This window comes from Harpegnathos saltator, unplaced genomic scaffold (assembly GCF_003227715.2).
Source record: "Harpegnathos saltator strain DR-91 unplaced genomic scaffold, Hsal_v8.6 scaffold657, whole genome shotgun sequence".
Classification (NCBI taxonomy): Eukaryota; Metazoa; Arthropoda; class Insecta; order Hymenoptera; family Formicidae; genus Harpegnathos; species Harpegnathos saltator.
This window is the reverse complement of record NW_020230490.1, coordinates 578,153-600,792: the sequence shown is the minus strand read 5'-3', so window position 1 is coordinate 600,792 and position 22,640 is coordinate 578,153. Positions and strand designations below refer to the sequence as shown.

General features: G+C 45.1%; 1 protein-coding gene across 2 annotated transcripts; it reads right to left on the bottom strand.

Annotated features, from left to right (window-relative positions):
• Positions 1 to 342: 342 nt before the first annotated feature.
• On the bottom strand, positions 343 to 17,175 carry mlt (tubulin folding cofactor E like protein mlt). Of its 2 annotated transcripts, none has more exons than XM_011140578.3 (7): positions 16,699 to 17,175; positions 6,113 to 6,723; positions 5,453 to 5,852; positions 4,607 to 4,776; positions 4,281 to 4,389; positions 3,353 to 3,457; positions 343 to 3,051 (listed from the first exon to the last, which is right to left on the bottom strand). In XM_011140578.3, exons 2-7 carry the CDS (start codon positions 6,709 to 6,711, stop codon positions 2,899 to 2,901), a joined length of 1,536 nt encoding a protein of 511 aa, XP_011138880.1. In that variant the 5' UTR covers positions 6,712 to 6,723; positions 16,699 to 17,175; the 3' UTR covers positions 343 to 2,898. The 2 variants fall into 2 exon arrangements, with proteins under 2 accessions (XP_011138880.1, XP_011138881.1); XM_011140579.3 differs by lacking the exon at positions 16,699 to 17,175 and adding an exon at positions 13,872 to 14,036.
• Between the last annotated feature and the right edge of the window lie 5,465 nt (positions 17,176 to 22,640).

Below are 22,640 nucleotides of genomic sequence, written 5' to 3'. Positions count from 1 at the left end.
CGCTCTTAGGTTTCTCTCTGCTTACACGTAATGAATTATAACAAAATAATAAGAAAAAAAGTGAAAAGTGGGTTATGTGAATGGTTACTGAATTTTTTGCCTTTTTTTTTTGAATTCTTGTCGAAAACTATCGATGACGATTAGCGAATTTCTTTGTGCAATACTAACAGAGTCATTTCTTTTTTTATTTAATTTGTATTTGTGAAATATTGTGTTACCTGTGTATTGTTATTGTTGATGGCTGTTTGTGGATGATTCGGAAGCGATTGTTGGACAGAGTTAATTAATACTACCTAACGATATGTTACTAAAAAATAACAGCGAGGAATAAAGAAAGCTATATACATCGTACAAACGATTTATTTCGTTAGTACGTACATTTGCGCCAGCACAAAAAAAGATTGTTTTTATATAAAATGAAAATAATGCAGAGAGAGAGAGAGAGAGAGAGAGATTATCCTTTTCCGGGACTAGACACATACAGTAGCAGGATTCCGCCGCCTGCCAGTCCCTCCTCACCCTCATTCTCTCGTGATTGAATTGTTTTCATTTTCAGTTGTTTACACCGACCAAACGGATCACCAAACTCTGTAAGTCTCTAGTGCGCTGTAGCAGTAGAACGTGAATCCAACGCTGGAATCCAACAGTCGACAACATATCGTCCTCGATGCTATCGCGATGCTCTTTCGGTATTCGAGAGACGATCTAGCCGAGATTGTTGGTTGGATAGCAAAAAATCGTGATCGTCGAATTGTCTCACTTTCTTCCAATATCACAAATAAGAACATTCTAAAGGTATTCGCTTTCACGCAACATGCAACAAGTTTCCGGATCGTTTCACGAAAAGTCTTGTTAATATCACTGGCAATAGTCGAAAGTTCGTAAATTTGGTGTTTGAGAACTGCATTGGTCAGAGAGCATTGGTATTCGTACTGTCGTTACTGTCGTTGAATTCGGTCAGTGTGTTTCTCGTAATGTACAGAAAGCCTCCGAATATTCCGAATTATATATACGTTTTACGGTATACACAGGGCAGTGTTAGAAGTATCCGAATTACGCTAGTCAAAGGCAGGCACTAAGTGGCTCTTCAAGCTTCGTTGCTTGTGAGCGAAGAGACTGAAACTTGATGTACTGTCTGTTCCTCCCCCCCCCCTCTCTTTCTAATATTCGGCTGTATACTCGACGGCACTGCAGTGCCGGTGTGAATTTGATGGGCGCAACGCAACATTCTACTTTAATCCTCTTTGCGAGCGCGTTTATGTTTCCTAAACCTCGGAGTAAGATATAAATGCAACAAGACGCACGGATATTTGTAATATTCGGGAGAAGAATGTACCTGTGAAGAGATTGATACGATTATAAAATCATCGCGAGTCCGAGCGTACAAACTATATAAATTCAAACAAGACACGCCTCCTTGTTGTTATCTTTATCACGCTTAAAATTGACGTCAGCCCTTGTCATTCAATCACGGTCGTTTACGATAAATAAACGCACGTATGCGCAATCGTCTATTCTTATCGTGTAAAATCCAATGCCTCAAAGTTAGTGAAGGAATTGAACTCTTTTTGCAAGTTAAGTACATACTGAGAGTAGACGAGTGCGACTTTTGCGTCCTCAGATTGACATAAACTCTTGCGTACTTTTGCAAATAGCGTCCACTGCGAGATATTACATTTCGAATCAAATCGCTCGAGATATACGAAGAGAAAGCTACGAGCTGATGACGCTTGTGCGTTGTATTCGCGCAGAGTTTGCACGTGAGAGAGAATTTACATATAAGTATCACCTTCGGAAACTAGAGAGATCGCTCGTACAACACAAGTGGATGACACTTTGCGAACGAATTCCCTCGCGTGTTTACACTTGCGAAAGAGTCCCCTCCTCCCCCCCTCCCCCACCCCCACACACCACACACGCACACGCATTCTCACGTTAGTGTATGCAAATGCGCGCAACGGAAATACAATGAAAGTGCATTGTACACTTTTATCATTGCCCGGTGCTCAACAAAGAACAACAGAACGCATTCGTTCGTGAACGATACATCTTACTCTTTACGGATAACTGCTCGCGATCTACAAAAATATCTCACATTCTCTCCGTCGTAGCAATCTGCGACGAGCACGTCAAAGTGACCTACGCGAGCTTTTTCGTTCAAACTGTTTCTCTACACTGTTTTTCTATCGCTTTCATCGAGCATCGATAACATCAAGTAAACTCTTCTCAACTCGTCTCGTAATTACATCGAATTTGGCTGGAAATTGAAATTCGCTATTTACACAGCTTTCCTGCTTCTCTCTCCTCCCCCCCCCCCACTCCGTTACATTTTACCTTCTACAAGAGACAGATAGGAATTGCTACTCAGAGAACTTACAAATCAACAGCATTCTACTCATCTAAATGCGTCTGTATGCGCGTGTACGTGCATACACTTGCGCACACAATTATCCCCTACGCGCGTTAGTAGCAGTTTTTAAGTTATACGTCGAGAGACTTGGATGAGTTTGTTATATGGAGAAATAATTAGCTATAGCCGCCGTCGAACGGCTTGATCGCTTGATCAGAATGCATTAATCACGATAATCCCGTAACGATTATCAGAGAATGTCTGAACTTATCGCGTTTATACGGAGGACATGCTGTCCTGTGTGCTCGTAAGTTCATTAAAAAAAAAAAAAAAAAAAAAAAGAAACACTCGTGTGTGTCATCCTGGAATATTTCACTTGGATAAGTTGGATAAGTTGGTTTTTCTATCGATACGCGAGTTTTCATCGTAATCATTCGTTGATGATCCGTCGGAACGGTCCTCATGCATCGTGAGGCGATAAGTGGAGATCAGAGATCGAAGAGTTATCGGATTTCTTCGATACCGCTCGATCCACTTGTCGTCCTTCTTCAGGAACGAATGGAAGATGTACCCGAAGACGTTGACACGAATCGATTCAGTTTGCTGTCGATGATGATCTCGTCGCCGTTCCTTATATTGTATCGATAGAGCTGCTTGTTGGGATATAGCATTTCCTCCGGGCCGTATTGCGCCTTCATTTCCTGAAATATAGATTCGTTCATTCTCGCTTCTTCGACACGTGTTGATTTTATTATATAATATTTATAATTTATACAAATTTACATGACACATGAAAAATCTTTCTTATACCTTGTGTACTGTGTGTGGATACTTTGGTTAATCAGGTGACGATATTACAGGCGAGGATAAGGAGATCGTGTGGGAGGATGATTATACGATTTACATCGAAATTTCGGGTTTCTTAAAGGGTTTGAGAAACCATACATTCTGCCGACAATATTAAAGTCGTTTGATTAATATAAAACTGAAGATACAACTCACCTGATCGACGTAGAAAAGTCTCATTCTATTGGCAGGTATCTTCACCATACTTTCTAACTTGGTTTTCAATTCGAAAACCGTTCTATATACATCTACTGACCGTACCTAAAAATATCGTAATTCGTACATTAATATGTAACAATGTAAAAAATTATTTAATACATAATAATTATTAATATACTACGCTCAAAAATCCAAAGTATTATCTCTTGTTCACGAGAAATAAGTAAACTTTTGTGTTTATTCATAAAATAATGGGTTTAAACATCCCTGATTTAGGGCCCGTTAATTTCACGGCAATAATAACCGTGCTTGACCCGTAATTTCCAAGAAATAATATAAAGGGTTCACGTGGGAACGTTTGACCCGTTATTTTCGAAAAATATATAAGGGGGATCCTAGTCAGGCATTTGACCCGTTATATTTCAAATAGAAATAAGGGGGCCAAATCAAGGGTGCCGAATTTTTAGACCCGTTATTTTGTAAATTAGTTCCAAAGTCTCCGCTACGAGCCGCCACTTTCCTCAACGAAGAATCCAAGTCGTGAGATGTTACTGCTATGCAAATCAAAAGCAAAATTCACATTTTTAAATGCTTGAAATAGCACTCACATGTGAAAGAGCACTCTTTGTTCACGCGTTACAATAACTTGCTGAACTTTAGCAAAATTTTTGACGTTGACGAATCTGAATTTAAAATTATGCAGCATCACATTCATAGAAGAATACTTGAAGAACTTTACAAAATCGAAATATATATCTCAAAGATATTTTTAATTAAACGATGCTTCTTGAATTATTTTGTTATAATCACTTTACCGTAGTTGTTTACCTGCCTGTTGAAATTTGCTCATTCCTCGAGATTCTCGAGAAAAGTGACGCTTTAATTTGAACGACGCTTATCTGCTTAGAGTGACGAAATTAAATACCTCAACGAGATCCCCGTAGGTAAAAGTAACCTTGACCCTTTTCTCTGGTGTCAGATCAACATTAACCAAGGGATCCAACTTTCCGTGAATAGCCACAAGCTCAGAATACCTGTAAACCGAAAAAGAGGGTCAAGTTGGGTTTTACTGGCGCAGGCATGTAAGCAACATGGCGAGTGTGACCATGAAACGAGAATAGCGTCTAATAGACACGAGCTGAAAGTTGGAGCCGCACATTCGCGATTCGTGTACGGTGTGTGCGGTGTTACTATTGCTTCTCTCAAGGGAGAAACGTCAAAAGTTCGAGCTCGGAATGTTGAGGTGCTCACCTCTCAGGCCGATCGGCTTCCGGTTTATCCATGTAATAACGTATGAAGGCTCTCTCGGCGTCCTCGCGCTCCTGAGACGATATCACGCCGCCGCCGTTCAAAGTCTCGACATTTGGCAGTCGAGCTATTAGTAGCTGCCGCCTTTCATGTTCCGTGTACTCTCGAGGACTCTGGAAAATGTTAAGCGGGTACAGCGTGACGGCGCAATATACAATATTGTCGATGAGTCACGAATAAATCAAAATGTGTGTGTGTGAAGATTGATATAGACTAGTGTCTTTCTTCATTGCAGAGAGACCCTACCTAAATGACACAAAATGACAAAAACAAGATTCTAATATTCCGATAACATAATTTAAAAATAAAATCATAACTTGCTAAGGAGAAGACGCCTCGCGCGCGCACATTCCGGCCAACATTAAATACACATGGTGCAAGCGCGCTCGTCGAAAAAGAAAAAAAATGCAACATGAGCTCGAGCAGAGTTATATCGATTCTAGGAACTTGTTTTCGAAACACACGCACACACACACACACACACGTTGCATTAATCTATAAGCCTATCAGCCTACTTGGGAACGCGCCAAGACTCAAGTGCCGCACGTGTATGCGGAAAGATTTCTCGCGCGGATCAGGGATCATATAGGATACGCCGCCATTTCTTCGACGGCTGTTGCATTTGCGCCATGAGGATTTAAAGCACATGTCTGCGGGCTGTCTGGCCGTCTATCACCTCGAGTCAAGTGCACCTTGATCGGCGAGCGAGACGAGACGAGGCGAGACCGGTGAACGCAAGTTAATACTTCCCGGCCTTTAACTCCTCTAAAGGGAAGACCGCTCTCTCACCTCGAAAAGCGGGCATCCTTGGACCCTGAGCGATTTGAGCGCTGGAAACCTAGCGAGCCTCTCAACGTCGTCCCAGGTTGATAACAATGTGCCGTTTACGTTCAAGAACCTCAACATCCTGAAGGGGTCGTGGGGAGACTTGATGGTCGTTCCGCTAGATTCCGACTCTGACTCGGATCTGTCGTAGTTCACCTTGCTCTCGAATATCCTATTTCCCTTGTCGTCCGTCGACGTGTGTTCATCCGCCTCTAAATGATTCATGTTCTCGCTGTCCTGCCCGTGGCCCTCCTCCTTCGCTCGACGGCTGTCCTCGTTCGGTAGATTCCTATTCTCCTCCAGAGCGAGTGATCTGATTGGACACTCGGCCAAGACGAGACTCTTCAGGTTTGGGAAAACATACCTGAGGGAACGTACAATTTGTTCAAGATTTTCACTCGAGTTCATAAAGTTTCGTTCCAAGAGTTCAAAAGTTCTGTGACGTCCGTTTGTCAGAGTGGTTACGGTGGCTACGTGTCCTCGTCCGTCCATTGTCTCATATTTTTTCTCATGCAGAAGATTATTCTAGGAAAGTGCTCACGAGTGCTCCGAAAAATATCATCGAAAATCCACCTGGTTTAATTCTACTGGCTTAATTCTTGCTGCTAACAAATGATACTTTACCCCAGCTTTGAGATCTCGTTCCAAACTTCCACCGGATTACCGGTGAAATGTAGCTTCTTCAGCGCCGGGTTCACATTCTCCGGCTTCTGATAATCCAGGTCCACCGTTTTGTACTCGTTCAAGGACAGGTGGAGCTCCTCCAGATTGCGCAGAAGCCGTATCAGTCCCTGCACCGTCGACCAGGATACTCTGGTGCCGTTCAGCACGAGATTCCTCAGCTGGTCGTAGTTACCATGCTTGACCTCCAGCACCTCCGCCAGGCAGTTGAAGCTCAAGTTGACAAACTTGATTTTGGGCATGTGCTGCAGGATACCGAACACCTCCGTCCATTGCGACAGCTTGTTCTGCGCCAGATCAAGCTCTTCGACGTTCTTGCACTTGCTACGGAGCTTCTCGGCGTCGTTGCCCGCCGACTCAATGTCGCAGTCCTGGAGCACCAGCAACGCCGGCACCGTGTGTCGGGGCGACTTCTTGGGGATGAAGATGCTCACCGACAGGGCGGCCTTGGGCGAGCCGGACTCCGCTTCGTCATCCGTCAACGAGCAGTCCGTCGTTGAGCTGCCGTACTTCAGCTCCAGGGCTTCCAGCAACGACGGCATTTTTACAGCATTCTGCAAGTTCGTCAGGATGAGGGTGTATCTTGGCTATCGCTCGTTAATTTTCTGACGCAAGTTCTAAGCTCCGTGTTGTATTACCGGGTCATCAACTCGATAATAACCGATTATTACACCGAATCGCTCTGTAGAAAGCTCCACGGCAACCTTGTCTAACTAATTAGAAGGGACGTCCACTGGACTAGTTCTTGCGAATTCTGCCTTTCTCCCGGCGACATAGTTTCGTCGAATGCTTGCAAACGCATCCAGTGCCGTCCTCTTTCCGATTATATTAATACACGAGACGCGACAGAGCGAGTACTGGTCGCGAGACGCGACAACAGCAAATAATGCATGTGATCAGAGATCGGACGCTCCGCTTAACTGAAAAGATCTAAGAAAATTCGGGAATTAGTCACCCAAGGGAGGAGATACTCCCGGATCATACTCGTGCGTGTATGATTTATTTTTAAACAAGCGCCATTACAGTCAGGAGGACGTCAGGCTTGCGCCATTTAACGCCCGACTTTTTTTATAATAAATGTTTTAAGAATAAAATTTGAGTTTTTTCAACTGAGACTATAAGTAGACTATAACCAAAAGAAATGTCAGAATTTTACATTGGTTTTTTTTATCATTCGTTTTTTGTTTATTGGTAAATATGACTTGGATCCTAAATGCATGTACGAAATGAGCAACCTATACAGAGAAAAATGAAGGGTAATCTATGCGACACGAGCACTGACAGTCAGTTTGACATTTTTCAAACTAAAGCTTTGCTATACTTGTAAGTGAAGTTTATCATTCAGAGCGTCAAGCTTACCACTTCAGAAGAATATCTTATAGATCACCCCTTAGATAGTCAATCGTCCCTTCATTTTTCGCCGCGTAAAAAGTCAGGTAGGTCACCAGGTTTCACGAAAATAGGTTGATTTCTTGATTTTCGCGTCCACCTCGTTTGGATTCGCCATTTTGAATTTCTGTATTTTTTTTTAATTTCACATTTTGCATCTGAGAAAGCTTCCACCAAATGTATAAAATTATAACAGATACCAACCAATCTATTCGTTTATAGTGCACTTTTAGGTGTCAGTAACAATGCAGTAATTATGCCTACTTGGAATTTCACAAAACATGCTATCATTAAAACTGAGCTAAAAACAGACTAAACAGCGAATCTACATAACAATCCATTAAAATATACCATTTTTTAGAAGAAAAATTCACCTTTACAGTGCAGGTGCAAAGAAAACGAAAGTATCATCTCCTTTTATGGACCAAGTTATGGATTCTTAAATGCGTTGGTAAATTCTGCTGACTATAGTTACCAGTGGGCGTTAAAGGATTAAGGATCGACAAATACGAATATGACACACGGTGTCCGGGCAAATCGTGCAACGCGACTACGCTGCCAACAGCAACGATAGAAAAAGGAAGAAGGAAAAGGGACGAGAGGGAAAACCTTCGAGCCGGTCATCCTCGAGACACGAGCTGAATCTGGTTTCGCCATATTCGTTAAGGTCACGCCATTGTCTTTTTGCGTAGCGGCGACGGAGAACCGGTACCGGTTCTTTAGCGCAGTCGACAAAACGATTCCTCGCGATCACACGAAGCGTCGTCGCCCACGCGTCGCCGACGTGCGCGCAAAAAGGAACAACTGTCCGGGACGGTCTCGAACCTGCGCGCCGTCGGCGGGATCGGCGCGTCGATCGGGAAAAATCATCCCCGGCGAAAGATGGCACGCTCGCGCGCTCCGACGGGGGGAAACTTGCGATATTGTCATTTTTTCAATAAGTGATTGAGATATCTTTACCTTGTACTTCACCTTGTACTTTTAGGTCCAAACGAATCCGTACCACAACAATGCGTAAATTCTGACTCTGTAACTTATGCAAAGAGGAAGGGGGGAGAGGGAGGTGGGAAGAAAGATGAAAGGAATTCTTTTCCTCTTGTTTCTTTTCTTTTTATTTCTTCCCTTATTTATTGCGTGAGAATCTTCTTGCTCGTTATACTCGTTGTTGCATATCTCTCTCAACTCCAAAGGGGTCGGACTCGTATATTATTAATATAATAATAATTTATTTATTTTATCTCAATTTTATGTATACCAAAGGGTGTTTACCCTTTGTTCGTAGAGCGTCAAATAAATTAAATAAATAACAACGATGATAATTTTTTCTCCTCCATCGAGATCCTTTGCATTCCCTCATCCGTTGCGAACCATGCCCGTTTCGAGCTGTCAGATCAACGCCGACAAAATCTCCAGCTTGTTCGGACAATATTCCGTACGTATCGTACGTGTCCGCGCGGAAAAAAGGATTCAGAATTCGCAGTCTTTCGCGAAAGTCGCGATTTCTCGACAACGCGACGCGGCCGCGCGCGCGGCCGAGCTTTCCGATCTATTACACGACGGCACGGGTTTATTAATACGCAGCCAGATTACCACATCGTCGATCAGCGATAAATGTCTTTCTATACGCGCTATATACGGCGACTCGGTCATTCGTAGAGTCTTCATCGTGCATGACGACCACCTTCCATCGCGCCGCGACGCGATGCGGCGTACCTGTGTACGCTGTAATACGTGCAATTCAATGCGGCTCCATTGTTATGAAGCACGATCGACGAGAGTGACTACTTGTGCATTTGCGTCCGCACGAAAAAGTACAACGGGAGAACATCCGAGACACACACAATTCGGAGACATCTCTCTAGGAGAGGATCCGCCCGGGACGGGAACGATCTCGTCTCCAAATGTATACGGGAAAGAAACGGCGGCGGTTCCGTTTCCGTTTCTTTCCCGCCAAAATGACAAACGAGATGCGCGAATGCAAACGACTACGCACGTGTATGTGTGTGTGTGTGTTGCTTCAGAGCTCTGCCGACGATCTCTAAAGTCGAGACGAGTTGGCTCGGAAGACAGCATTACGTCGATTGAACGAGAGCCGCGTGAAGAGCCGTTCGTTTTCGCTGAATGCGCGCCAAATAGCGTTTGCGTTTACGTAAGAAGGGCATTATTTCATCGACATTACGTTGCATCGTTGCATTTCCAAGTTTTCGCCGATCTCATTGGTTGGTGAGGTTTCGCGCGTGTCATCGCGAGAAGACTTCGGAACACGGCGCGCGTTCGCCCACAGAGAAAACATCTTCCCTTCTGTCTCGCTGGAGTAGGAATGCAATGATAAATCAATAATATCGAAATATCGATACGTCGAGAGACAATTATCGAATATTTATCGATATTTCCTTGTCTCTGATAAATGATCGATATATCGACATGAATTTTACTGATATTTCGTGTTTTTCAGTTACAGCTCTCAGCTCAGCTCTGGGGTAACCTATTACGACGGTTCTACGGTTACGACCGACGAGATGAAAATTACAAAAGTGAGTGAATTCACCGGAATATATATTATGTAATTGCTCGATGTCTCGTAAATTCGCTCATTTTCCATCGTTTCCACCTCAATCGTTGAACCGTAATAGATCTCCCGCTCCATGCATGCGGTGATCTCCGGCAAACGACTGCGGTTCATTATATATTTTCTAATGAGAATACGACAATAATAAATTATACGAAGATAAAAATTTTTGAGAGATCTTTTCAAATTTTTCGATATTTTTCACAATTATCGATATTATCGTTATCGATATTTTGAGAAATCGTTGCATCCTTACGCTGCACAGTGGGATGTTTGTACCAAAAAGTTGGCCAAAATTATTTTTTGACGAATTTCGGTTTAAAACGTGCTACTAATTGTATATATGATTATTATAAAGATTTCGTATAAGCTTTTCATGAAATAAAGCGTAAATATATATGTAAAAATATTTTTTAATAATTAAGAAAGCATAATATTCCACATCAATAAATATTCAACTAGACAAACTCCAAATTTCTTCATCCAATGAGTGCACTCCTCAAACTCAACATCATTTTGAGAAAAAGCATATCCAATGTTTCTTTTAGAAATGGTTTAGATTTCTTTCTTGGTACGGGTCTCATATTCGTTAGTAACAAGTCAGAACTTAGCAAAAGTCTGTTGACTATGTCCATACTGCAAAAGGAAACAAAAAGAAACAAAAGGAAACTTCATGTCTAAATAAACTTTGGGCAAAACCTAATTTACGGTTTAGGGAAACAAAAGTAATTACTGAGTAACTACATCCGCGGTTTTCCGCGGCTAATTCTTTCTGATATTTTATCCGGAGGAATTACTCTTTCATTTCATCCAAGAAACGTAACACACCCTCAAGTACCAAGCTAAATCCTTCGAGTTTGACATCAAGAACGCAAAGAGATGCATTATCGAGCGCTATTTTGAAAATTCACGTATAACTACGTGAATAACAATTCAATCGCAATAAATATAGCCTAAAACGTTTCTTCATACCTTCCTCGAAACAATCGAAATAACGAAAAATTTCGCGCTGCCACTTGTACTAAGAACCTTGTATTAAAAACCTTCCGATCGAAGATCGAAGATCGTATGTTACAAAGCGCTGAGAATTGATGCGTGCAATAATGCGAATAATGTCCAAGTTCTGACTAAACAAACCACTTCATGTGATCGCGGATGAACAAAGAGCAGTCGCCCGGCCCATTGTTCCGCATATTTGTTCAACTGTCCAGGACAGTTGAACTCGTGTGTAAAGCGGGAATGATTTTAAGAAAATTCACTTTTGGCCAAACACGTGGCCACAGTGTGCGCTGCAGGAGCGAAACAAAAGCGAGGGACGGGACGTGCGAGATCGAACCATCGAAGGGTCGAGCGTAAGTCGCGGCGGGCAGATCGCGAAGAGTTAATTCGGGATGTGCGCTAGTTTCGAGCCGCGGGGCTCCATGTGTGCCGCTGCTACAGTGGCGTCGTTGATCGGCGTCGTCGGTACGATCAAACAAGATCGGGTCCCGGCCCCGGCTGTGTGTGTGACTAAGCTGGCCTAGAAGTAGTAAATTGCTCTCTAACCGTCCGTGTGCTTTGCTCTCCGCTTCCCCGCACGTAACAGCGATATCGGTTCAACGGCCATGCGAAATTAACTTTCTCCGCTCCGCGGCTGCTTCGGGCGAGAGCGAGCGAGAGAGAAGCCTGGCAGAGCCCGCGGAGAGCGGAGCGCGGCGAGCGGAGAGCGGCGCGCATTGCACCGCGTTACGAGCGCGTTAGACTCGTGACAGCTAGGAGCGTTGCTGCTAGCGCGATATCGACGTGCGATACAGGGAAGGTGCGCGAAAGTCCGCGCACGGTCACGGCGCGGACACGCACACTGCACTCTCTCGAGCTGCGTCGACGAGAAGAGCTCCCTCCGATAATTATTGACCACAGCTGCGCGATTAGCGAATAGCGCGCGCGGCGGACCGCCCAAGTTCGGCGCGCAACCGAGCGATGAAATCGAGGGAGAGGGAGGATGGAAACGGAGAAAGTTGCGCCAAAGTTTGCAAGCCGCGACGCAAAATGAGATTTCGGGATTCGCCGCGGAATCGCAAGCGCCGCAATTTGCAAGTCGAACGCAAGACTAACGACGACGAGGTGGGAGAAACACCTGCGAGTTAAGGCTGCACGCGCGAATACGCTAAATACGCGCAGCTTCGGACGATTTACGGTAACCGTAAGTGGACTACAATTGCAGCAACGCGAGAGCGTTCACTCTCTACATTCGTGTAATTTCACGCTGCCCGCGGATGTGTTTCGATTCGTGAGATAGTAACATTTGCGTCTCGTGCGTCGTTATGACCATTGTCGAAGAAACGAACGGGGCTCGAGAAACTCCGAGCGTAATGAGTCGGGGGGGGGAGGGGGAGGCCCTAAGTCGGCGTTAACGCCGATAATTCGTCGCTTCTGCGCGTCGAATCGAGCTGCGGCTCAAAATTCAGTTTGTTATCGTCCTCGTTAACGCCAAGTCGTAGAGGCGAACGTCGTTCGGTAGAAGCGCCGTGTCTATCGCTGCTCGCGCGCGACGAGAAAACACGACGAGCAAAAAAAGAAGAAAAGAGAGAGAGAGAGAGAGAGAGAGGAAGAGGGAGAGGGAAACAGCGTGACAGGCGTGTAACGCGGACAGAGTCGCTAGCAGCTGACAATCAGCTGAGTGGCGGACGCTTCAACGACGTCGAATCAACCCAGCAGAGCAACGGAGCTATCCCCGCGGCGCGTAACATCACGCTAAATATACGACGGTGGCGACGATTACGAAATGTCAGACGAGATCGTCGCGGCGCAGTGGGTCAGTCGCGCGTTGCGTGAGCGCCGGAAAATACAAGATTGACCTTCCAACTCGGCTCGTAAAAGCCAACGGAAGATAAATGCATTATCGTCTTATTCTCTCCTTCAGGCTTGCTCGCTTCAATTCGCGGCTCGAATTCGCGGCCGCGAGAGGGGGGGAGTCGCTTCATCTGAAAACGGGGCGCGCGTGTTTCTAACGAAGACAAAGCGAGCTCTCGCCGTTTTATCTCGGATATTTTGCGGCTCTGTCCAAGTGTTTCCTTTTTAATCGCTAAAGCTTTGTCAAAGTTTCAACCGCCCTCCGTCCTCCGACACCCAGCTCTTTTCCGCTCTTTCCCCGGCGCGACGATGAGCGCAGCGACGAACCTTCAAAATTTAAATGCGGATTCTAGGTTGAATTGAAAGCTAAAAAGGCTTCCGCGTTCGGATTTTATGTTCGTATTGCACCGACCGAATGAGAGAGCGTCGTCGTCGCTCGATTCGCGCGGGCATGTAACGGAGTACGTACCTTTAGGTACGTAAGAAGCGCGCGGCGCAAAAACACGCGGCGAAACTGCGCTCGGCTCCGCAAACATTCGCGGAGGATCCGTCTGGGAAAGAAAAGCAGCGGGGAGGGGGAGAGTGAAGATGAGGGATACCTGTGTGACGCGCCGCGGTTCTACATTTTTTGGCGGGAATGTCGCATCGCGGAAATGCGCTGCAGGAAACAGCGGATGAGAGCACACACATTAGAGCTTTCCGTGCCGCGCGGTCGGTCGGTCGGTCTGTCTGTCTGTCCTTTCACCGAGCGCAAAACGGGAACTAAAAGCGCCAAACGCATCGGAGCGAGACATCGCCGCGCGCGCGCTCGCGCGGCATAAAAACCGATGAAGAAACATTGACGAAAGTGCGCCGCGCGCTGCTCCTCCGCTGCGCAGCAAATGCTGCCGCAAGTCGCGGAATATTACTCACTTGCTCAAGGTTATTGCGCGCTTGCTCGCGACCCGAGAGACCATTGTGAATGTACGCTGCCGATATATCTATATCTTGCCTCCGCCTTGTCTACACCTTTGTTACCGTAACCGTGAGTGTGCGCGGAGCGCAACTCGACAGGCTCGTCTACATTAGCTGTAAGAGTAAGGCTGTAAGGTTGCAAGACACGAAATGAAATATTTTCATTCGCTGACAGCTTACGTTACAGCCTTACAGCCTTACTCTTACAGCTATTGTAGACGAGCCTTAAAGCGTCCGCGCATCTCGATCGGCGTAAGTTGAATCGCGCAGCGTCACCTTTGCGAGTCGCGTACGGTAATTGCGTGGTCCAAGCGATTGCGTGCTGAGCGCGCACGCGCGCAATTTGCAAGGAGATAATGAGAAGAGACGATAAATTTCCTCTCCGACTGGCATGAATTACGCGGCTAAATAGCGCCCTGAACATCGACTGTATACAAGCGACGGTTGATAAGCGACTGATAAGCGATTACGCTTATCGTCATATGAGGACAAAATTTAATTCAAAACGAGTATTCAACATGTGTAATTGGATCGTATACTCTCTTTCTCTTCCTCCCTCTCTTTCTCTTTACCGTTTTCCGACTGCTGAAACGCGTCTCGCATCAGCGCGCGGCAATTAAATCGATGTGTGTGAGAAAGTGGTACTAACGAGAGGGAGAGAGAGGGAGAGAGAGAGAGAGAGAGAGAGAGAAGCATACAGTGAGTCTTAGAAACACTGCGCAATTTTTCAAACGTCACCGATTTCTCAATGAATAATAAAGCGGCTTCTCTGAGGAGGAAAAAGCAGCGATCGACACGTTGCGCGATTGGCGCTGAGTTTTTAACGACTCGCGACGAAACCTTGACAAGATCCTCTCTGTTTACACGATGAAAAGTCGATTTATCTAGGAGCTCCATCGACGCCTGTCAGGACTTCGCCTGCGAAAAACAAGCGTCATTCTTCTCTCACTCTACTATTTGTATCTAAAATGCTGCGTAGTAGTTGAGGAACATAGCTGGTGGGTATACCGGATGGGCCATTCACCGGCCACTACTACGCTGTACGTCGCGTCGAACCTCTCCCTTTTCAGAGCGCAACTCTGATTGTTGCGATATTTTATTGGCGGTTTATCGCACCGTTGCAGAACGGGAGTTGGTGTGAGATAACCTAACCGTATCGCACGAGGCCATACACGTGGCCATCGATGCGTCGATCTGCAACACCGTAAGCTTCCATCGCCGTTATCGCAGCCCTGAAATGCTGCGGACCAAATTTTCATGTTACATCGCGTCAAACCTGTACACTATACTGCACTGTACTGTCGTCTCTTGATACTACAAATCATTAATTACTGATTATCATTTTCTCACACAGTACACATTCAAATCTCGACACGAGATACTCTGCCAAGGATGGTAAAAGTTTCGCCGGTACTTGGCAGTCTTTGATTCAAAATTATACCAAATTTGCGGTCGCGCGCGCGCGCACGCACGCAATGGACATCTCTCGTCAAGATTTTGACCTTGCGAATCATCAATTATCAAGGCTGCGGTATGTGTATTCCGCTGCCGCTGCGTACCCTTGCACAAAAGTACAGTCGTAAAGTTCGTTAGACAATCAAACGACTGCGGAGGACACCGCTGACACGTCGGAAGCCGATTATGTAATCGATCTAGAGCCTAGGAGGAAGGGGGGAGGGAGAGAGAGAGAGAGAGAGAGAGAGAAAGGGAGGGAGAGGGAGAGAGAGAGAGAGAGAGACGCTTTTACCAGCAAACGCGTTCGCTGAAAGTTGCGTAAGTTGCTCAAGTGCAACACAGCGTCAACCCAACTCGGAGATTCGACAGAGATAGAGAGAGTTCGCGCGATCAACGAGACGTGTTTCGCACGTTATGAGCCACCACAGGGAGATATCGCGTAATAGACGCCCAATCGCGGGCGTCTATTTTCCTTCATCTCGTGCAAATACCGCGCTCGAGATTTCACTCTCGAGTCGTCAGCTGTTCCGCTGACAGCGAGCAAGAAAAAAAATCGAATGACGCCGGAGCTATTGACGTAAAGCGTAGAAGCAAGGTGAGAGCTGTGTGCACGCGCGCGCGCGCGCGCATGTGTGTGCACGTGTGTGTTTGCGCTTCCCGATGCACCATCTCGCAATTAGATTTAATCGCTGATACCGCTCGACGGATGCCGAGCGAGAGACAAGCGAGCAACAAGATCTCCGACGACTTCCTACGGGCCTATAGAACACGAACACGGTCCGTTCGATGTATGTAAGGTCGCCGCCGAGTTCAGATGACGCGCGAGTGCAAGGAACGCTGATCGCGCTGGCGAAGCCTCGGGATCTCGTGTCCATTACACATGCGTCGCTGTCGCTGTCGCTGTCGCTGTCGCTGTCGCTGTCGCTGTCGCTGTCGCTGTCGCTGTCGCTGTCGCTGTCGCTGTCGCTGTCGCTGTCGCTGTCGCTGTCAACAGTCGCTGTCAACAGTCGGATCCATATCCAGCCAACGCAGCAGCGGCCGGCGGAGCCTTCGGAGGTCTCGCGCGGCCGTTTCGCCGCGAGAGCAAGCTCGGAGCTAAACACGATCGCTCGTGTGCGCGTCGCTCACACGGCGTCCGCGGCGCTTCCGTATGGCGCGCGAGCGCGCGGAAGCGCCTTCGCAGCGAGAACGAGTCCCGAAAGGGTTCCCCGTCACACCGACACACTTCGTCAATCGTGTCAAGGACCAGGCGAGAGCGAGCCGCCGGCCGGGTGTGCGCGGCCGTCCCCGCCTGGCCCTGGACGCGCGTCGTTCTCTTATTTTTACTCACTGTTTGCGCGCGCGCGCTGCCCTTCGCTCCTCGCCGTACTCGCTGCTGCTCGTCGTAGCGCGTCGGAGACGATCTCTCGGTGCTGGCACCGCTACCGCTATCGCCGCCGCCGCCGCCGCCGCCGCCGCCGCCGCCGCACTCTAGGTAGAGAGAGCTCGCGCGCGCTCTCTCGCTTATCTCCTCCTTCGCATTCGCTCCTGCCAGGAGCGCGAGACACGGCCAGCCGACGACGCCGAGGCGGAGGCGCAGGCAGAGGTAGAGGCAGAGGCAGAGGCGGAGGCGGAGGCGGAAGCGGAGAGTCTTCTCGCGGAGAGCGAAGCCTTTACAGCGTCGTGCGAACTCGAATCCTCCTCGATCTCTCGAACAGTGGAGACTCGTTATCGCGCGCGAACGCACCGTTCGCCATCCAGCGTTCGACTGGCTCCTTTGTTTAGTAAACAGAAACAGCTGAGCGCTCGGCCACAGTGGCGGTGACGGCGGGACCAGCGAAACTTTACCGACCCCGACGCGCATGCGTGCCGCGCTCGTGCGTCACAGCGGTGGTCACGTGGTGGCTCGCCGCTGGCGAATGGACGCGCGTACACGCGCTTTTGAAATTGTCAGCGAGATGCGTGCGGTTATTCCAGGAATTTCGACGAAATTTCCACCGTTCCGAGGCTTCGAATAAGCGACGCGTTCTTTCGTGAACTTTTGAGGAACCGCGAAATGTATCGTTTCGATATCGTGCGTGTCGGAACTTCATGAAATTTCCGTTTTAGGTTCAACAGGGACGCGATACCTGTCGGGATACACTTTTAAATGTTGCTTCATTTATCTCGCTTGTGTTTAATTTCCAAAAGCGTACTCTCTCTCTCTCTCTCTCTCTCTCTCTCTCTTTCTCTCAACGGTATTCAAACTTGTCCGCGTAATTTCGACTTGTTGGTTTTGCAAAGCTAATCTTGGAAAGAGATACAACGCGTATGTGCCTGCATAATAATTTACATCATTTAGGAAAGCAAGTAAAAGTGAATTTTGAATTCACCTCAGGAATATCCATCGTATATATATATATATATATATATATGGATATATGGGGAAAGCGATACATTAAACAATAAGGATCTCTGCAAGAAACAGGTTATGCGAGTTATTACGCGATGTATATCTATCCAATGCTGCGTGTTCTTATCTTGTACTTACGACGATGAGGATTAACAGAACGTTGCGTGTGATTGCGTGGCCCGGTACAAAATTGTTTGATCGAACTGCGTAATTTGGATAACGGAAAAGGGGAGAATCAAGGATGGAGAGAAGTTGAGGCATAAACGGAAAATTTAGACATATGTGTTCTCGAAGCAATGTTCATGCATGTTGATGGGAGGAGAGCGAATTATTAGAGAGAGTTGGCATGGAGATATTTTATCGTGTTATTCTTTGCTAGATATTTCGTTCCTAATTATTATATATATATATATATATATATATATATATATTATATGCGATGACTGACTTATAATAACTCGTCAATCATCGAGCGATACAATACCGATGTCGACGAGAGGAAATGCTTGGGAAAAATATTGTGTATTTTCCATTACATTTTTATTACGACCCACAACATTATTACCCTCCTCTATCTGCCTGCCGACTGTGTTATTAAAAATTAGCATAACGTTTGGGGATTGAGTAATCTCTTGAAAACCTCTCGTTACCTAGATTGCTTCGTTACGCGAGAGAAAATTAACGTACACGTCAGAAAATAGAATCGCTATAACGGAAGGCTACGAAGCTGACTGACTTAGACTACTCTTGTCGGAAAAATACGACTTTGGGCTTGGTTAAGCTTCATTCTCCTTAAACAATGTTATATTATTTATCGATACATAGAATTTATCGGTAATACCATTAGCTAACAGTGTTACACTCGTTTCGTTTTTGCTCTCAAAAATGGTCTCTCTTTCTCTCGCGCTCTTTTTCTCCCTCTCACACACACACACACACACACACACACACACACACACACACACACACACACACACACACACACGCACGCACGCACGCACGCACGCACGCACACACACACATACATACACACGCTTGTAGATTATTATACATGCCAAAGTACTCTTGAAACGCCTCTGCACTCTTGACTTTGGTGCTTTTTGTATACATCATACGGTTATAATATGGGTTAGATTACAATTAAAATAATAGATACACGTATAATTGTACATTACATCGTTACACATACGTGTATATATATATATGTGTGTGTGTGTATGTGTATTATAAGTTGCAGTTACAGAACTCTATCAGGAATAGAGAGAGCTCCAACTCTCTATTTTCCTATTAATTCTAAATTTCAAGCTTTAAACTTATGTTTGAAAAGGGCCGATGCCCTTTTTCAAGAAAATGCGAAATCAAGTCGAAAAATCGGAACGAAAAGTATCGTCTACGCACTACGTTACTCTCTACGTTATATAATCCGTCTGCGCTTAATATACGTTAATTTGCCGATGCTCAGGGAAAATATATATGTACAATATTACATCGTTACACACACGTATAATATATATATATATAATATATATGTATATTATAAGTTACGGTTACAGAACTCTATTAGGAATAGAGAGAGCTCCAACTCTCTATTTTCCTATTAAATCTAAGCTGTAATATATATCTTATAACTGAAAAGGGACCGATGCCCTTTTCGAAGAAAATGCGAAATCAAGTCGAGAAATCGAAACGAAAAGTGTCGTCTACGCACTATGTTACTCTCTACGTTATATAATCCGTCTGCGCTTAATATACGTTAATTTGCCGATGCGCAGGGAAAATATATATGTACAATATTACATCGTTACACACACACACACACACACACACACACGTATAATATATATATATAATATATATGTATATTATAAATTACGGTTACAGAACTCTATTAGGAATAGAGAGAGAGAGAGCTCCAACTCTCTATTTTCCTATTAAATCTTAGCTGTAATATATACTTTATGGCTGAAAAGGGGCCGATGCCCTTTTCGAAGAAAATGCGAAATCAAGTCGAGAAATCGAAACGAAAAGTGTCGTCTACGCACTACGTTGCTCTCTACGTTATATAATCCGTCTGCGGTTAATTTATGTTAATTTGCCGATGCACAGGGAAAATATTTATGTACAATTAGTTACATGAATCACCACCACAAGAGCGTGTAGCGAGGACATAAAAAATCAATCGTCTCAGCGTCATAATCGCAGTCGGCAATTTTGCAACATCTTCGAGACGCGAGATTTGCTCGAATTCAACATTGATTCCCTCGCACTATCCTAAGATAGCAATTCCCATGAGTGTCTAGCTCGGTTCTCTCTTCGATGCTTTTTTTCTCTTGCGTTGCCTGTTCGTATGACACATTCTGAGAGTGAAAGTTCGTCGACCGTTCAAGTGATTCCTTCCTTTTTTATCATTTCTGCCTGAATCTTTCTCGATGGAAAGTAATATCCGTCACGAAACACACGCAACGTGTATACTCTCCTCCGTCGTCTTTCGTAGAGTTTAGGAATCTCTATTCTAAAAAAGCGTGAACACCAAACAGATTTTTCGACGAGAATGATGTTGAGTTCTCGAGAGTTCTCTCTCGTTTCTCGAGGAAACGCTCCTTCGATCAAGATTCGCGCGAGGAAAATTTTTGGCGAAAAAATGTATTTCTCACTTGCGGTATCATCGTCATCGATCAACAATCGCTCCAGAAAGTCAATTTCCGGACGCGCGAAAACTAGAGAGCGCGAAAACGCTAGAGAGACTTGAAACCGCCAATATCTTGCATATCGCGCGCCGCCGACAACGTATTATTACGCCATGAATCTTGCGCAGGAAGAAACACCCTGGGAATTGCCAGTCCATCAATTGCTGCTCAGAGTTGCGTTACGTTATGTTGGACAAGTTTTTACGCTTGGTGAGGAAATTTAATTAACAAGTGAACGGATCGTTGTGATTTTGTGTGTACGGCGTTTTTCTTATCCTCGTTTTTGGTACTTTTGTAATTATATTCGTCTTTTTCAATGTTCCCCGGGAAACACGCTGCGTAAAATGTATAAGGTAAAATGCGTAAGGTAACATAACAATATATTGTTTTTTTTCTCTCTTCTGCGCGAGTATTATCTTCTTTTCCAAACAATTCCGATTCCGATTCCGATTTGAATTTGAGTGCAATTAAAATCGTCGATTTCTCGTCAAGCCTCTTTCGTTTGTTACTCTCGCTATTGTAGTGTGTGAACTATTTTTTCAGTTCGTCACAGAAGCATACAATTTTGGGAGACCTCCGAGAATTCCGAGGTTCCGTGCTCAAATTAAATTGGGGAAACACTGGTTTATACTTTCATACTGGTTTATACTTGCGACAACTTATATACGTATATATATATATATATATATATATATATAATATGTATATATGTATATACATATATATATATGCTTTAAACACACACGCAATGTTCCCTCTAATCGCCTCGACGCATTCGCGAGAGAGAAATGGAGGGCCTTCTGCGACAGTGTGCCACCGTTTACGTATAAACCTAAAATGCTAACGATACACGATATTAAATTGGTCAAAATTTGCATATACGTACGCCGGTGTGACTTATGCGCTTGTGTAGCTTAGAAGGAACACCGCTCACACGCGCGTATGTTGCGTATTATTCTATAAAAAGCTCTGGATTACGATATGTAACTTAAATTATTTATTCGATCATGGTTGCATACATTAATGTTTGCCACGGTGAAACAAAACACGCAACGCGTTCGTCACGGCACGGATTCACGCCGAGGTTGATGTGTCGATTGACCCTTAAATGTTATCACCCCCGCTAAAATAACGTTCACTGTGTCATAGGCTACACAAGCAATCCGATATCGTGTGACCGAATCGATAACACATACACAAGTATGGCTATTCTACTAACATCTCTTCGTTAAATCGTCTAGAAATCTAAGAACTCAGAGTTGCTTTGCACACACACGTTGAATATTATACAGTTCGTAATGTTTGGCGGATCTCTTGTGTAATATAAACTCACCGCGGTGAAGCGAAACAAAGAGAGAACAGAACGATCCTCTAAAATCGATGAAGCGACCAAATTTGGCATTAATCGCTGTTTGAAGAATCGCGTGACGTTTCAAACGTGTACAGCGTATACACGTGCGACAACATCGTCCGATGTAATGTAATCGTCTCTTGCGTTGTACATTATTACGAAGCTCTTGATTGAATCCCGTAGCGAATACATCCGCATGGCCAAAGGGCGCGATACAGAACGAATCCTCCTTCGATGATCTCATTTAAGGGCGATCGAGCGCAAATCCGAGAAAGAAAAGCAATATTCAATAGTCAGAGGAACGTCATTTCTGCGTCACACACCTGCGTTACGACATATCTCATACCCCCGTACCCTCCCGTACCCTCTATTGCTAAATATTACATATCGGTGTCACAAAAAAGCGCGACTAGACTTAATCTTTACAGACTTTCTTCAGCTGTACAGAACATTTTATAATACGATACACCAGCGACGGTTACACCAGCGATACTATTTCGTAGGCTTTACTCTTTACAATTAATTGCCTTATGCCAAATCGAGTCACAACAGGGTTCGTATTTATATCGCCTCTACGATCTCTACTTAATTCATACGAGGAGATAAATAATGCTTCTTCCGAGGGATCGATCAATCAGTACGCACATGACACATTTATATATCGCGATGGAGGTGGTGATGCTAAATACACCACGCCTATTTCCAGTTGTTCATAATCGCACACGTTAACATCGAAAACTATGCTCTTTGCAGAAGAATATATATATATATATATATATAACCACATTTCACGAAACTAACTCAGCGTAGAGTGTTGTGTATCTCGTACCGCTGTGATGAGCTCTCCACAAGGTGTCCATGCA